At 38.6% G+C, this 18043-nt stretch overlaps 1 protein-coding gene across 3 annotated transcripts in view; it reads left to right on the forward strand.

Moving 5' to 3' along the window:
• brinp2 (bone morphogenetic protein/retinoic acid inducible neural-specific 2) overlaps window positions 1-18043 on the forward strand; it is a 281900-nt gene that overhangs the window by 144940 nt on the left and 118917 nt on the right. For all 3 annotated transcript variants that reach the window (XM_078934944.1, XM_078934942.1, XM_078934943.1), the window contains one exon: window positions 9593-10039. In XM_078934944.1, the coding sequence (XP_078791070.1) occupies window positions 9660-10039 (380 nt within the window). In that variant the 5' untranslated portion in view covers window positions 9593-9659. The remainder of the gene's footprint in view (window positions 1-9592; window positions 10040-18043) is intronic.

Genomic DNA, 18043 nt, shown 5'->3' on the forward strand with positions numbered 1-18043 from the left:
GTATTGTATTGAAATGCATGGGAGTTATAACAGTGCGCCACTTTGCTAGCTTGCCACGCGCACGCCGTTCAAAATCTACAACTTCTAATTCCAACATTTTTTCCACAGTAGCTTGCCATTGATGCCCAAAAAGTGTTGAGACGATCGATAAAAATTCCAACGACAAGTTTACGTTTCAATCTGGTGGTAAAGGTGTTTTTTATAGAAAATTCAAGATGGACGCCTTTTTCCGAGGTCAAAGGTCGACGAAACTCCAGAGGTGATTGTAGACTTACGCTATGGACATGCGCGTCAAATTTCGTGAAAATCGCTCGAAAAAAAGTTCATTTTTCCATATTGTGTAAAAACGCGAAAAACTCAAAACGGCAGATTTTGGCACAAAATGGCCGCCAAACCTTAGGTCGGGTCGCCATCACGTAATGATTTCAAAACTTTGTTTGGATATACCCGACAGAGTTATCTGGGTTTTGTTAGCCGATTCTTAAAAATAAAATCCGAAAAAATTTTTTATTGCCGAGTCAGCACTTTTTTTTGCGACGGTTTTTTGTTTACCACGGCCACATTCCTTTCTCGATTTTGTCGTATGTGACATAGTTTTGTTCAGTGTGGGCCAGGGTATCGCATATTTCAGTTTCAAGCTATTCCGATAAAATATGTGCGAGCTAGCTAAAATGGCGACGGTTGCGAATTCGCCACGCGCACGCCTTTCAAATTCTACAACTTCTAATTCCAACATTTTGTCCACAGTAGCTTGCCATTGATGCCCGAGAAGTTTCAAAAAGATCGATAAAAATCCCTAGGACGAGTTTTCGTTTGTATACGTTACTAAAGGTGCTTTTTTAAGAAAATTCAAGATGGCCGCCCCTTCCCAAGGTCAAAGGTCAACGAAACTTCTTTGGTTATTGTAGAATCAGGGTCTTGGCATATGTGTGCAATTTCGTGATAATCGCTTAAACAAAAGTGTTGTTTTCCCATATTGTCAAAAAACACGAAAATCGCCATTTCTCTGAGTTCGCCACAAAATGGCCGCCAAGCCGTAGGTCGTGTGGCCATCCCATAATGATTTCAAAACTTCTTTGGGATATCTCCAACACGCGTGTTTTGGTTTCATAGCTCTATTTCAAAATATTTTTTTTTGGCCCCATAAAGAGATTTCGGCCCATTCATTTTTTTTACGGGAACGCTCGCTGTGATGTCATCGATTTCGGGGGGGTGACGTTCTCTTTGCCGAAAATTCATTTTCAATTTATCCCAGATGTGTGCCAATTTTGGTGAGTTTTTGGGTATGTGGCGGGGGTCAAATTTGAGCTCAACGGATCCGTTAGAAACGGGAATAATAATAATAATAATTAAAGCCGCAAGCGGCGTTGTATGGCCCGCAGACGCAACCCGCCTTCCACGCCCAACTCTACGCACCACCGCTGACCTCACCGCCCTCACAGCCCTGCAAATTAAAAGCTAGTCAAGGCTGGATTTGCTAATTATGCTAACAATGCTAACTATGCTAATGTGGATAAAAGTGCTAGCATAGCGATCAACATCATCAACTGACTCAGAAAAACACATTACCTAAAATGCTAATTATGCTAACTATGTTAGCTATGCTAATGTGGCTAAAAGTGCTAGCATAGCGATCAGCATCATCAACTGACTCAGAAAAACACATTACCTAAAATGCTAATTATGCTAACTATGCTAGCTATGCTAATGTGGCTAAAAGTGCTAGCATAGCGATCAGCATCATCAACTGACTCAGAAAAACACATTACCTAAAATGCTAATTATGCTAACTATGCTAGCTATGCTAATGTGGCTAAAAGTGCTAGCATAGCGATCAACATCATCAACTGACTCAGAAAAATACATTACCTAAAATGCTAATTATGCTAACTATGCTAACTATGCTAATGTGGCTAAAAGTGCTAGCATAGCGATCAGCATCATCAACTGACTAAGAAAAACACATTACCTAAAATGCTAATTATGCTAACTATGCTAGCTATGCTAATGTGGCTAAAAGTGCTAGCATAGCGATCAGCATCATCAACTGACTCAGAAAAACACATTACCTAAAATGCTAATTATGCTAACTATGCTAGCTATGCTAATGTGGCTAAAAGTGCTAGCATAGCGATCAACATCATCAACTGACTCAGAAAAATACATTACCTAAAATGCTAATTATGCTAACTATGCTAACTATGCTAATGTGGCTAAAAGTGCTAGCATAGCGATCAGCATCATCAACTGACTAAGAAAAACACATTACCTAAAATGCTAATTATGCTAACTATGCTAGCTATGCTAATGTGGCTAAAAGTGCTAGCATAGCGATCAGCATCATCAACTGACTCAGAAAAATACATTACCTAAAATGCTAATTATGCTTACTATGCTAGTTATGCTAACATAGCTAAAAGTGCTAGCATAGCGATCAGCATCATCAACTGACTCAGAAAAACACATTCCTCCATTGGTGAGAGTTATATGTCATAAGTTGCTAAAAAACCCACTTTTTCCAAAATGGCGGCTTTTTTGTTGATTTTATCTCCATAGCAACCATTTTATGTTTTGGTCCCCTCGGGAGGACGAACAGATTGACTTCAGTTTCGGACAAATCGGTAAAAGTAAACTTTTTGTTGTCCTTAGCAACAGGGGTTTTTCTGCTAACCACGCCCACATTCCTTATATGTCCATATCCAGTGTTTTTCAATGTATTCAGTTTCAGGCATTTATGCATGCATTCAATTTTCACTGTATTGTATTGAAATGCATGGGAGTTATAACAGTGCGCCACTTTGCTAGCTCGCCACGCGCACGCCGTTCAAAATCTACAACTTCTAATTCCAACATTTTTTCCACAGTAGCTTGCCATTGATGCCCAAAAAGTTTCGAGACAATCGATGAAAATTCCAACGACAAGTTTACGTTTGAATCTGGTGGTAAAGGTGTTTTTTATAGAAAATTCAAGATGGCCGCCTTTTCCCGAGGTCAAAGGTCAACGAAACTCCAGAGGTGATTGTAGACTTACGCTACGGACATGCGCGTCAAATTTCGTGAAAATCGCTCGAAAAAAAGTTCATTTTTCTATATTGTGTAAAAACGCGAAAAACTCAAAACGGCAGATTTTGTTACAAAATGGCCGCCAAACCGTAGGTCGGGTCGCCATCACGTAATGATTTCAAAACTTTATTTGGATATACCCGACAGAGTTATCTGGGTTTCGTTAGCCGATTCTTAAAAATAAAATCCGAAAAATTTTTTTTTTGCCGAGTCAGCACTTTTTTTTGCGACGGTTTTTTGTTTACCACGGCCACATTCCTTTCTCGATTTTGTCGTATGTGACATCGTTTTGTTCAGTGTGGGCCAGGGTATCGCATATTTCAGTTTCAGGCTATTCCGATAAAATATGTGCGAGCTAGCTAAAATGGCGACGGTTGCGAATTCGCCACGCGCACGCCTTTCAAATTCTACAACTTCTAATTCCAACATTTTGTCCACAGTAGCTTGCCATTGATGCCCGAGAAGTTTCAAAAAGATCGATAAAAATCCCTAGGACAAGTTTTCGTTTGTATACGTTACTAAAGGTGCTTTTTTAAGAAAATTCAAGATGGCCGCCCCTTCCCAAGGTCAAAGGTCAACGAAACTTCTTTGGTTATTGTAGAATCAGGGTCTTGGCATATGTGTGCAATTTCGTGAAAATCGCTTAAACAAAAGTGTCGTTTTCCCATATTGTCAAAAAACACGAAAATCGCCATTTCTCTGAGTTCGCCACAAAATGGCCGCCAAGCCGTAGGTCGTGTGGCCATCCCATAATGATTTCAAAACTTCTTTGGGATATCTCCAACACGCGTGTTTTGGTTTCATAGCTCTTTTTCGAAATATTTTTTTTTGGCCCCATAAAGAGATTTCGGCCCATTCATTTTTTTTACGGGAACGCTCGCTGTGATGTCATCGATTTCGGGGGGGTGACGTTCTCTTTGCCGAAAATTCATTTTCAATTTATCCCAGGTGTGTGCCAATTTTGGTGAGTTTTCGGGTATGTGGCGGGGGTCAAATTTGAGCTCAACGGATCCGTTAGAAACGGGAATAATAATAATAATTAAAGCCGCAAGCGGCGTTGTATGGCCCGCAGACGCAACCCGCCTTCCATGCCCAACTCTATTCACCACCGTCCTCACCGCCCACGTTGATAAAGGCTAGTAAAAATTGTTTAAAATGCTAATTATGCTAACTATGCTAGCTATGCTAATGTGGCTAAAAGTGCTAGCATAGCGATCAGCATTATCAACTGACTCAGAAAAACACATTCCTCCATTGGTGAGAGCTATATGTCATAAGTTGATAAAAAAAACACTTTTTTCAAAATGGCGGCTTTTCTGTTGATTTTATCTCCATAGCAACCATTTTATGTTTTAGTCCCCTCGGGAGGACGAACAGATTGACGTCAGTTTCGGACAAATCGGTAAAGGTAAACTTTTTGTTGTCCTTAGCAACAGGGGTTTTATGCTAACCACGCCCACATTCCTTATATGTCCATATCCAGTGTTTTTCAATGTATTCAGTTTCAGTCATTAATGCATGCATTAAATTTTCATTGTATTGTATTGAAATGCATGGGAGTTATAACAGTGCGCCACTTTGCTAGCTTGCCACGCCCACGCCATTCAAAATCTACAACTTCTAATTCCAACATTTTTTCCACAGTAGCTTGCCATTGATGCCCAAAAAGTTTCGAGACGATCGATGAAAATTCCAACGACAAGTTTACGTTTGAATCTGGTGGTAAAGGTGTTTTTTATAGAAAATTCAAGATGGCCGCCTTTTCCCGAGGTCAAAGGTCAACGAAACTCCAGAGTTGATTGTAGACTTACGCTAGGGACATGCACATCAAATTTCGTGAAAATCGCTCGAAAAAAAGTTCCTTTTTCCATATTGTGTAAAAACGCGAAAAACTCAAAATGGCAGATTTTGGCACAAAATGGCCGCCAAACCGTAGGTCGTGTCGCCATCACGTAATTATTTCAAAACTTTGTTTGGATATACCCGACAAAGTTATCTGGGTTTCGTTAGCCGATTCTTAAAAATAAAATCCGGAAATTTTTTTTTTTGCAGAGTCAGCACTTTTTTTTGCGATCGTTTTTTGTTTACCACGGCCACATTCCTTTCTCGATTTTGTCGTATGTGACATCGTTTTGTTCAGTGTGGGCTAGGGTATCGCATATTTCAGTTTCAGGCTATTCCGATAAAATATGTGCGAGCTAGCTAAAATGGCGACGGTTGCGAATTCGCCACGCGCACGCGTTTCAAATTCTACAACTTCTAATTCCAACATTTTGTCCACAGTAGCTTGCCATTGATGCCCGAGAAGTTTCAAAAAGATCGATAAAAATCCCTAGGACGAGTTTTCGTTTGTATCCGTTACTAAAGGTGCTTTTTTATGAAAATTCAAGATGGCCGCCCCTTCCCAAGGTCAAAGGTCAACGAAACTTCTTTGGTTATTGTAGAATCATGGTCTTGGCATGTGTGTGCAATTTCATGAAAATCGCTTAAACAAAAGTGTCGTTTTCCCATATTGTCAAAAAACACGAAAATCGCCATTTCTCAGACTTCGCCACAAAATGGCCGCCAAGCCGTAGGTCGTGTGGCCATCCCATAATGATTTTATAACATCTTTGGGATATCTCCAACACGCGTGTTTTGGTTTCGTAACTATATTTAAAAAATTTTTTTTTTGGCCCCATAAGCGATTTTCGGCCCATTCATTTTTTTTACGGGAACGCTCGCCGTGATGTCATCGACGTGGGGGGGTTGATGTTCTCTTTGCCGAAAATTCATTTTCAATTTATCCCAGATGTGTGCCAATTTTGGTGAGTTTTCGGGTATGTGGCGGGGGTCAAATTTTCGATCAACGGATCCGTTAGAAAGAAGAAGAAAAAGAATAATGAAACGAAGCAGAAACAATATAGAAGTTTTTGCAGTCAGGTGGCCTATGTATTTCAATGCGGCCTGTCTTTTACTATAGGCTGGGCATGTCTTTTGGGCTTTATACCTGTCTTTTGAGGGCTTTTTGGGGCTTTTTTGTGTGTTTGTCGTCATTTTTGCGACTACAATTTTTACGTTTTTGCGTTGGTGTTGTGCGTGTGTGTGTGTATTTTTGTTGCGTTACACAATTGTCGTGTCGTTGTGTGCTTTGGGCGACTTTTGACCCCATTTTTTGGCGTTTTGACGCGGTTTTTTGACGTTTTGGCCTTTTTGAGTGTTCGACCCTCGTAGCAGTTACAATATGGTCCTTGCAGTCTATGACTGCTGCGGGCCATAATAATAAACATTCGAAAAACAATATAGAAGTTTTTGCGGTTAGGATTTCCTATGTATTTCAATGCGGCCTGTCTTTTACTATAGGCTGGGCATGTCTTTTTGGCTTTAAACCTGTCTTTTGAGGGCTTTTTGGGTTTTTTTTGTTTTTTTGTCGTCATTTTTGCGACTACAATTTTTACGTTTTTGCGTTGGTGTTGTGCGTGTGTGTGTGTATTTTTGTTGCGTTACACAATTGTCGTGTCGTTTTGTGCTTTGGGCGACTTTTGACCCCATTTTTTGGCGTTTTGACGCGTTTTTTTGACGTTTTGGACCTTTTTGAGTGTTCGACCCTCGTACCAGTTACAATATGGTCCTTGCAGTCTATGACTGCTGCGGGCCATAATAAACATTCGAAAAACAATATAGAAGTTTTTGCGGTTAGGATTTCCTATGTATTTCAATGCGGCCTGTCTTTTACTATAGGCTGGGCATGTCTTTTTGGCTTTAAACCTGTCTTTTGAGGGCTTTTTGGGGCTTTTTTGTTTTTTTGTCGTCATTTTTGCGACTACAATTTTTACGTTTTTGCGTTGGTGTTGTGCGTGTGTGTGTGTATTTTTGTTGCGTTACACAATTGTCGTGTTGTTTTGTGCTTTGGGCGACTTTTGACCCCATTTTTTGGCGTTTTGACGCGTTTTTTTGACGTTTTGGACCTTTTTGAGTGTTCGACCCTCGTACCAGTTACAATATGGTCCTTGCACTCTGTGAGTGCTGCGGGCCATAATAAAAAAACGAAGCAAAAACAATATAGAAGTTTTTGCAGTCAGGTGGCCTATGTATTTCAATGCGGCCTGTCTTTTACTATAGGCTGGGCATGTCTTTTTGGCTTTAAACCCTTCTTTTGAGGGCTTTTTGGGGCTTTTTTTGGCTTTTTCGTGTTTTTGTCGTCATTTTTGCGACTACAATTTTGTCGTTTTTGCGTTGGTGTTGTGCGTGTGTGTGTCTATTTTTGTTGCGTTACACAATTGTCGTGTCGTTGTGTGCTTTGGGCGACTTTTGACCCCTTTTTTTGGCGTTTTAACGCGTTTTTTTGACGTTTTGGACCTTTTTGGGGGTCGACCCTCGTAGCAGTTACAATATGGTCCTTGCACTCTGTGAGTGCTGCGGGCCATAATAATTAAAACTAAAAATTAGTGGACAAATTTGACCCCATGGGTTGTCCGGGGTGGAAATTTTGCCCAAACTTTATTTTGCATATGATTTAAAATTACGCCATTAATGGCAGAACACCTTTTGTCAGATCACAGATAATCACTTAAAGACTTAATCATAAAGAGTAGGGTGTTTTTTTTATTTACTTGGAAAACAGTATTAGGATGAGGCTTTTATTTTTGGTAAGTTTTCATTTAGTCAGTTATAGGATCTCAAACATTTCTTTAATTTTTTTTTTAAATCAAATTGTTTACTTCCTTTATCAGAAAACTCTGCTCAGCAAAAATCACCTGCAATCAATCAAATGTCTGCATTGTGAATACAGATAAGTTCAGTGCAACACAAGTGAGGTAAAAAAAAATTCTTAACAATATAAATAAATAATAATAATAATAATAGATCCACTATGCATTTTTATTATGCACATTGAACTCCGTATGATATCAGACCTTAAGTGTTTTAAATTTGAACTAAAAACATAACTAAAGACATTTTTAGAATGGCTTTTAATACTGAGCAGTCGGTGGCATTTTATTCTTTATTCTTTATTTTTATTCTAATTTGTTTGAAGCCTAAAGCTATGTTCACACCTGGCATGTGGCGGGTATGATCAGGAAATGCAAATTCTTGAACACACTTTAGCCTATGGTGTTCATGCTGGACATGCAGAAAGGGGCTCCTTCTTATTATTTTTCTTTTTTTCTACTGTTTACTAGCGCCACCTACAGTTGGAAGAGGCTTTATTTGAATTGTCAAAGTGATGCAAATCTCGTAAATCTTGCTCCAGGCTTTTCGTTCACTGCTCTGTTCTGGTAAATTAAAGACTTGGTGTTATACAATTCCGGTCGGGCACATATCACAACTATTACTTTCTCCTTCATGATTCATTTTCAAACCGTTGGCTTCCGTGAATTTAAAGGAACAACGTCCATACTTCACTATCAAATCAAAGTATCTGTTTGGTCGCAGTTCAACCTGGTTTTAACTTTTAACGCAGATTCAGTGACTGCTTATTTTCTACGTAGAGCCAGAAAACGGTGGTAGAAACTTTTGTAGTTACGCGTGAATGCAAGAATTTTAAACGTGGCAACCCGAAACACGCATTTACATAAACTTTTTATTGAGAGCTGTCGCTTGAACGTAGTTTGCTGAGGGCGGTGTGAGCTTAAGGTCAGTTGTGACGAGGATAGAAGTAATAATGACCTTAACTTTGACTTTCTGATCTTTATTGCTTTATATCTGTGTGAAATCAAATAAAACTAAAAAGGACAGGGGGGTAATTTTCAACATTCTTACCATTTGAACTGAGTTCAACAGACTATTCCAGTAAAATTCCTTTCTGTGAGACATTTATCTTGAAGCAAACTGTATCTGCACAGACAGGAATTCATTTGACTCATAATTAGACGCGGTTCTTTAAAATGTGAGTAAGCACCAAAACACGAGAAATTAAAGCTGCTGATTGTGGACTTGTGTCTGCAAAATTATATTACCTTTTGTCTGCTGTGGTTTATGTTTGTACAGCAATAACACTTTTTTGATGCCACTTTAAATACTTAATCACAGCATTAAGTTACAGTGAAATCAATTTATGTTGTCTAAGAATGGAGGTAAAGTCTGCATAAAGGAAAATCTCAGTTGTCGGGCAGCTTGTCGCAGAGCTCCGCCCACTCCTAGGTCATGCTTGTCAATTGACTCAATGTAAATTTCATGCTAAATTTAAAAATAAAGCTTATTTATTTCCATTGCTTAACATACGGCCCACTTCCATGTGATTCTGCGTGATCAAACAGCTGATTTCAGTCTTTCTTTGTCAAAAACATCCCGCCTCCTGGTTGTTGTAAAGTATTTAGATAAACAACAGATAAATAATTCACAATGCAAACGGATCACATATTAGGATTTTTGGCTTTGTAGTTCAAATCCATGACCCTCCCCCCTTCAGAAGTGAACTAACCCAGAGGACTCATGCAGTCAGAAATCCGATTGGGGCAGAAGAGGCTTTTTCTCTTTGATACATCTCGGTTCAGGATCTGTGTTATCCAAATTCAAACCAGTAAAGCAATGTTTTTGTCCCCATCAGGCCCACGGGAGGTGACTGTCAGAAGAAATGCCTGTCCCAGGTGCCCTAGTACATCACCACAGGGACCATGGCGACTCCTTGGCCAGTGAGAAAACACAGGTGTTCCCATGGCTTTGCCATCCTTGCTAGATGGTCGGCATCCTCCTTGATGCTCCTGTGGTTGCATTGGGTGTTGCTATGGCTGCCATGGCCCACTCAAGCTCAACAAGCAGGCGGCGGTGGACAGAGCGGGAAGGCGCTCCAAGGTTCAGTTTCCTCCTCATCTTCCTCCTCCTCCTCCTCCTCATCCCCTTCCAGCACCTCTGCGTGGGGGTTCAACACCAGACAGAGCGGTGGGCAGCTGGACTGGCTGCTGTCGGAAAAGGGACCCTTCCACAGATGTCCAGAGTACACTGAGTTCAGAGAGAGGTTCCAGCAGGGCTTTTCCACCAGATACAAGATTTACAGGTGAGTGCTGCCCCAAAATGGACGCCCGTGGCTGATTTGTGTGTCTATGTCCAAATGAGAGAGCCTCTTTGGGAAAAAAAAAACAAAAAGATTAAAGTCGGGTTCAACAGATCAATAAATGAAGTGAAAATGGCTCTTCTTCACTTAGCTATGTGTAAATTATTCCCAGTCAAGTGCTGCTTCCCGTTTGTTTGACTTGTGACTCCTTAATAGAAAAGACCTTTACGACTTGATATCTTCTTGCCACAAGCTGAATGCCTGAGCTGAGAGCAATAAACAACCAGAGAATGCTCAAGTAGTGCAGGATCAAAGGACACAGAAAGGTTAAACTGTCCGGCACATAACAGAAAAAAAAAAAGAGCAGAGCGTCTATCAAGTATAGACATCCATGCAGTTGTCTGGTCTCTGAAGTTCATATTTTTACTGGATATCTAAATGTTTTTTTGTCATTTTTGTCTAAAAAACAAGAAATTATTTATGTGCTTCATTAAAATTAAGGGACAACCTTTGGGCTTTATTTATGTCACAGAAGCACACCCAGCTTTTACAGTATTTTTTAAGGCGTTAAGTTTTTATTATGAAACAAAAAATAAAAAGTAAAACACAGTTCAGCAAATGGAAAAAAAGGTTTAGTTCTTATTGGAAAAAATACCAACATCAAGGGTTATAAGTTAATACACTAGATTTGTCATTTTGAGGGTCATAGTGGTTTGGTCAAAGGTACATAGTCCAGTTATGGAACTACAACAAAACGGGAAAAAGCTTTTTAGATTTTTCTGTAGGGTATTAGCAAGATGAGGGCAAATAGTTTTTTCCCCCCATGTTTTCTCCACAATCAGAAAACTAAAAAAGCACAAGAAAAAAAAAGGTCATGACAAATCACCCCCTGCAATTTTGAACCCCTTAACACCAGTGTTGGGGCTCCAGCACTGTAAAAAGAAAAAAGTTGATCCAACTTAATTGAATCACTTCAATTGGTAACATGTAATTGAATTAAGTTTATTCAACTTAATTATTTATGTCTATCCAACTCAATTTCATATGTTGATCTAACTTAATTTTTTATTTTTTATTTTGTTTGTACAAATTAAATTGACACATTCTACCAATGGGCCTTGTAATTTCCATATCAAAGACATGAATGACCCAGCAATCTCTCGCAATACAAGGCAGGAACTTATGTGTCGTGATCTCTGTTTTTAATATTGGGACATAGTGTTTTTCCACTCAAGGGGGTTGGTCATCATCCTCTCCCAAACTCTAACTCATGGTGCAGAAAGAAATAAACATAACAGTTTGAATTACTAGTTAAAACAGAGTAAAACAGCTGGACAACACCCCAATCTTCCCAGATAGGCAAAGAAAATGGTATCCCATAATTCCTTGTGCCGCCTTACATTATGACATCATGACGCATTGACAGCTTTACACCAAAGTTACACCAACTTGATTGAATTAAGTTGATTAAAAGTAAAATAACTATGTTCGACGTGTTATTCTTAAGTTGAATGAACTCAAAATTAATTGTTTTCACCAAACTAAATAATTAAGTTGGATCAATGTAAAAAAGTTCATCTTTCCAACTACAGCCCAAATACTCTTTTTAGAGTGAGTTTTTGCATTGTTTCGACTATCGTAAGTCTTCGACTGTTTAAGTAACAAACGTAATTTCAGCACATTCTCAAGTGGGGAATATCAGCCTTGCACTGACATTCAACACTTTACTGTAGTGAAGTCTTTTCGCCATCTGCGTATCGGCTAATTTTGTTGCAGAGAACTGTCAGAATCAGTTGATTCACGTTGATCGCGTAAAGTTAAACAGTTAAAGTTACGGTTAGTCAAAAGGGATGTTATTCAAGTGTTGACAGCGACATGTGTAGTGAGACTGGACCCAACTGACAGATGTTCAACATCTGTAACACTTGGATAGCCAACCCCAAAAAAAGTGTCAAGCTGAGAAAGACTGAGGTTAAAGACTCACTCAGATATAAAATTTGTTTTTGGTGTTTTTAAGATTTTTTTGGGATAATGGACATTATTTAAAAAATTAAGCTCCAAATAGCATTTCTTTACTTTTTCTATTGTGAATCAGGAGTTGAGGGAAAAATGGCGTTTGAATGTGTGGCTTAGAAAAATACACTGGGCGTGTCCCATTCTAATGCATCCACTTGTAGACAAATAAATCCTTGTGCATCTTTGTTTTCATTATCCGAGCTGGTATCTGGCTCTAAACTGCACGGCAACATTAGCTATAATGTTGCTTGCCATCTTTGTTGCCCCGCTAATGATGGTTTGGGGGGCTTTAAGATAGCGGATGAGCATGTAAGCAGATGGATGATGGCGAGTGGGGGTAGGGTTACTCTTCATCAATGATTCCACAACTAAGAGACAACTACTGCCACTCTGCAGAAAGTTTTTTTTTTTTTTTTGACTAAAACCATCATAATCATAACTGAAACACCTTCTGGAACACTTTTAAAAAAGATCAAGAGATGATCACAGATTACACATTTAAATATGTAATTGTTTGTCATAGTTCAGCTTTTAGTTCTTGTCTTTTCTTGATCTAAGTCGACTTTTTACGTGTTACTGTCCTGGTGTGATTCATGAGACTGAAAGCCGTCCAGCAGCTGGAAGCCACAGCTCTAGGCGCTCTTGATGTTTTGTACGGACAAGGAGGAGGGGCTGTAAATTTTGAGTGGCAGGCAGTGCGGTGCGACACAGCTTGTGTAGCTTGTTATTTTTCTGCAGTCCCTCAATCTGTCCGTTCGTTTATTCCCTGCTGATTCACGAGCTCTGCAGGGCCAGAGGACGTGGCGTGCGGTCATGAGCTGTTTGACTTAAAGGGGGATTTTATGTGCAGCCATTACATCTTGCTGTATAATATCTAAATTGCACTTAGAACGTCGGCTCCTGAGGAGCTGCTGCACCAACTGCAACGGGTAAAAGTTTGCCCCCTTTGGAAAAGATGGAAATGAGAAATGTTTAATCATTCAGTAGTTTCTGTTTAATTTTGTCTTGATATGGATCATCTACTGTTTTCATGAAAAAAACAAGACATCCAAAATAAAGTTTATTGATTTTACAAAATTTTCACTTAAAATATCTATATACGTGACAGAATATAGAATGACTGATAAATGAGCAATTTCATCATCAATGCCTTAAAAGGTCTTCATCGAGAAGAACCCAGACATGAAAAGTCAAAAATATCATACTTGAGTATCAGATATTGATATCCTCCTACATTTTTACCTTTAACTGGGTGATTAACTGATTTTAGGGATGAATTAGAAATTTAATTTCCCTCTGCTTTGGGACTTGAAGCAACGTTCACACCGGGCGTGCGTTCAGATGGCCACTTCCAATCAAAAGCCTATGTAAATTCGCGCAACTGCACTTTAAGGGCTTCCACAATCGAAACTCTTGCAATAATGCGTAACAATGCTAATTTCTGTAGCCATTTTCGGGCTCTACGCACAGAACATGCAGCCATTGAACACGCGTTGAAAGTTATACCAGGTTGAACTTTGACCAATCAAGAACTCAGATGTTGTACACTGCAAAAAAAGAAAAGTTCGTAGAACTTAAAATTGTAAGGCGACAAACTTCGGTAAAATTTTGAGTTAAGGACCTAAACTCAATATTTTAAGTTTTGTGTTGGAGTTTTCAAACTCATTTATCTAAGTTCTTCTAACTCAGTTGTAAATTGTATGAACTTAAAAGTTCAAGTTGGATTAACTCTGAATCTTTTTCACAACTCAAGCTTAGATGTACAAACTTAATTTTTTAGGCTGAAACAACTGTAAATTCCAATTATTGGTGACTTGACCAAAGGTTGAAATAACTTAAATTTGAATTTTAAGAGCACCTCTGTTTTTGACTTTGAATTCAGTTTCATAATCACACATACTTTATACCTTTCTGCATTTTCATATTTCCACATGCAACTCAGATCTTTTCAAGATCATTGAGGCACAGGTGAGCAGTCACAGCTCACCTGTATGTGTGCAGAGGGTCAAATATTTAAATTTAACCATACCATAACAGCAACAACATGAGTGTGACTTCTTTTCACAGCTCCCTAACTCAAGGTGTGGGAATCAACACTTCCCATGAGTCTTAGTTGCCATGGGCGGGGCTAAGGCCCAGTTCACCAAAACGTTGTTTACAAAATGTCTGAAGCCCTGGGGGGTGTTCCAGAAAGCAGGTTATAGTTATAACAGTAGGTTTGAGGCTAGCTTGTTTTCAGAGAGGTGAAGCAGCATGGCGTGTCCATTCGAAGATGATTTAGTGGATGAAGAAGCTCAAATAATAATTTGTCCACTGTGAGAGGGTGATAAGACCACTTTGACTACTCTGATCTAACTTAATTATTTGCTTCAGTTAAGATAAATATATTTTTTTGTTTAGTCATCTTAAAAATAACATGTAGTTATCAGACAGTTATTTTACTTTCATTCAAATTAATTCAATTAAGTAGGTGTAACTTTGATGCTGCTGTTAGATCGGCATCACAAGGAATTGTGGGATACAACGTACTTTATGTACTTGCTGTGCACGTGCATTAACCCAGGGTTACCAAGTCAAGTGTAATTACTCTAACTCATGTCAGATCTTTAGGAACCAACATAGGATTTCGGCCAGAGTTCAGGGTTAAAGTCAGGGTAGTTTAAGCATGCTTCCTGGAATACCCGCTGGTTCGTGTCTGTAACACACACACAAACACACATATGTATAACGGATTCTAATACTTATGTCATTAAATAAGAGTTAAAACATCTGCAGACGCTTCTTGACAAACCACTCAATCAGTTGACAATGCCAACTCTAACTGCGTTACATGCGTTTCTGTTTGGGTTATCTTTGCCTATCTTATCCTGCAAGCCTAATATGAATGGAGAATAGAAAGAAGCATTTCATCAGTATCACGTCCCTCACCTGGGATTGACCGTTTTCACACAGGTGGAGGTGTGCAGAGGTGGAGTTTTCCTGTGTCTGCAGGCAGATGACTGCTGTGTCGGCGCAGAGAAAAGTCAAGGGTTAATATTAGCTCTGGTCTCTATTGTCAGTAGTCATTTAAATGCTAGTTTCTTCAGCATTTAATATTTTTCCTTTTTTAAACTTTGGTTTTATTTAACTTTTATATCATGTTTTTTCCCCCCACATTTTTTATATTTGAATAAAACATTGCAATAAAAGTTGTTTTGGTCTTCATAATTTAATTTTTTTAAATTTGGATAAGTGTATACACATTTTTAGACAGTTTTTAGGCCAATATCATTTTTTATATTATATTATTTTTATTATTTAATAAAAATAATCAAAGAAAAGGTAATTCCAGCAAGTTTGCATCTTTGCCAATTTATTGAATTCCTCTATAAGACCTGTTAAATTTTGTTGATTTCTTTGGGAGGCATGAACAGCGAATGATTGGATACCTGTAATGGAAAGCTTTATTTAGAAATGACACAAAGTCTTTTTGTGAGGTGATTTCTCTTTGTGGAGTCTGCTCGCTCTCAAACGCAACACATTTTTTGCTGTTTCCCTTGTCTTCTTCCTTTGCCCTTCTTCCCACTCCGCTCTCCTGGCTTCCTTTTCCATTCCCCACTGCTCACGCTGCATCAAATAGAAATGACAGCATCACTTATAGATGAAGGGAAAGTGTTGTGTGAAATGACAGGTGAAGGTTATGTGACATAAGTGGGAGATATGACTCCACTTTCAGCTGCAGGACATTTTCAGTGATTCCCTTTATCTTTGACTTTGAGACTTTTGCTTTTCTCCTCTTTTTTCCCCCAAATCCCTGCTTTGTTTTTTTTCCTGTTTCTTTTCCGCTGCACAGTAAGTAAACAAGTTGATATTATCCTAAAGCATTTACAATTGTATCACAGCGTTCCTGCCTTGGAGTTCTCACAGTTCATCTTTCCACATGTGACCTTAAGTTTCATTTACTTCCTTTTTCTCCATTTTCTGCTTTTCCTTCTTTCTGCTCAATTTCAGAAAGAGGCTCCATTATGTTAAGTAATTAACTTTAGGAGCAAACACTAGAAAGGCAAAGTTGGACAAAGGTTTTTTGTAATAATTACAAGTAAAATGGATTTTTGGCCATGCGATTGTGTCAGAAAAAGACAAAAAAGCTTGTTTTAAAAGTATTAAAATCAATACTGTTAAAAAAATAGTCACATAATAGTTGCACATTTGTTGCAAAAAAAAATTATTTTGGAAAATAACATTTTCCGAGGCAGTTCTAATTCAATATCCCACTGCTTTATAACAGTACATAAAATATTAAGACAAAACCAGACATGGAGTTGTGACTCAGTCTTATCTTTGCATTTCTTAGTGCAGCTCTATTTGTGCGCATAAAAAATAGATAATCTTTCGGGGGGAAAAAAGCCTTTGTTTTGTTCTGATCTTCTTCTTTTCATAGTTAAAATGTCAAATCTTCTTGAAAACATTTCTTATTATTAATAATATGAAATAATTAGGGGTGTAATGATTTTTAACAACGATTCAATTCATATCATAATTTGTGATTAACAATCCGATTTACTGACCTAGAATGGATCCAGGACATCTCTAGCCACAAATTCAACCAGTGTAACTCAGAGATACTGAGTACTGAAGAGTGCAAGAGACGTTTTCCAGATTGCAAAATTCAGTGTTTGTGAAGCTGCTTGGTAAAGTTAAAACTTAATTTAGTTTTATTAAATTTCCAGTTGCTTTATAACAATTCATAAAATTTTCAAACACCATCAGACATGGAGCTTGGGCTCAGTCTTATGTATGCAGTGCAACTCTCTTTGTGCGCATAAAAAATAAATAATCTTAAATGCAACTTTCTTCATTTTCCTCAGAATTAAATTGTCAAATCTCCTTGAAAACAGCAATAACATTAAGTAGTAAAGCAATTTTAATGCAGCAAATGTTAAAGAATCCTAATAATTTGTTTAAGTCACATATAGCAAAATGTAATCAGTCATTGTAAAGATGAATAGATGAATTAAGGATAATGGTGCTTTTAACCCTTGTGCTATCTTAGATGACCCCACCCTTACATTGACGTGTTCTCCCTACTATGACAAAGGTGGATAAAGGTGAAAGATTTCATGTAATCCATGGACACCAGTGAAGATCACAAATCATTGAAGAAAAAAGGTTCAGCGCACTGTCTATTGGGTCTAGATGACCCAACTCCCAATGTCAAAGTGACGAGGATAGCAAAAGGGTTTTAAAGCAATCACATCAAAAACAGTGTGATTCAAAAATTGACCACTTTGTTGCGAACATGTACTCCTTTATTCCAACTCTCTTGATCTGATTAGCATTAAGAACAACTGCTGTGAGCTGGCTTTTCTCTGCATTAACTACCAACATTGTCTCCTTTCATTACCTTTCTAAATTAGCGGTAATGAAGATCGGAATGCACGGCTGCCATGTTTTCCTTGGCTAACCATAATCTGCTAAATCCTTTAATCTCATCACTGCATTGCCTACATGGGCTGTTTCAGCCTTAAACAAACTGGGAAATGATCGCTGGGAGAGGGGCCTGCACTATTTCCTGAGTTGGCTGTCTCCTCTCCTGCGGAGGTCCCAATCCGGCGCCGTGTGCGGCGGATGTCAGCAGGTTGCCCGTTTGTGACAGCGACACACAACTCTAATTTTACAAGTTGAGACTGGGCAAGAACATGTCAAAGGAAAAAGTTTAAAAGGGTGCTTGCGGTCAGCAGTGGCTTGCCCTTGTCAGGAGGGGTTCGTGAAAGATGACTCATGGGCCGCAGGGGGTTTCAGTAATAGCCAAAAACATGGTGTAATGGCTAACTTGCACTTAAAGACATAAAACTAACTTTTGATTCCAGGTTCTGGTTTAAATTGGATTTTCTCCTGTGAAATATAAAAGATATATTTTTGTCTCCATCAGCTTCATGATGGCAGAAATAAGTTGATTTATGCCCAACCTGAAAGGTGGCAAGTTGTTTTTAAAAGTATAAAAATGAACCG

The sequence above is a fragment of the Oryzias latipes genome, chromosome 17, assembly GCF_053564925.1.
Source record: "Oryzias latipes strain Hd-rR chromosome 17, Olatipes_Hd-rR_3.1".
NCBI classification, from domain to species: domain Eukaryota; kingdom Metazoa; phylum Chordata; class Actinopteri; order Beloniformes; family Adrianichthyidae; genus Oryzias; species Oryzias latipes.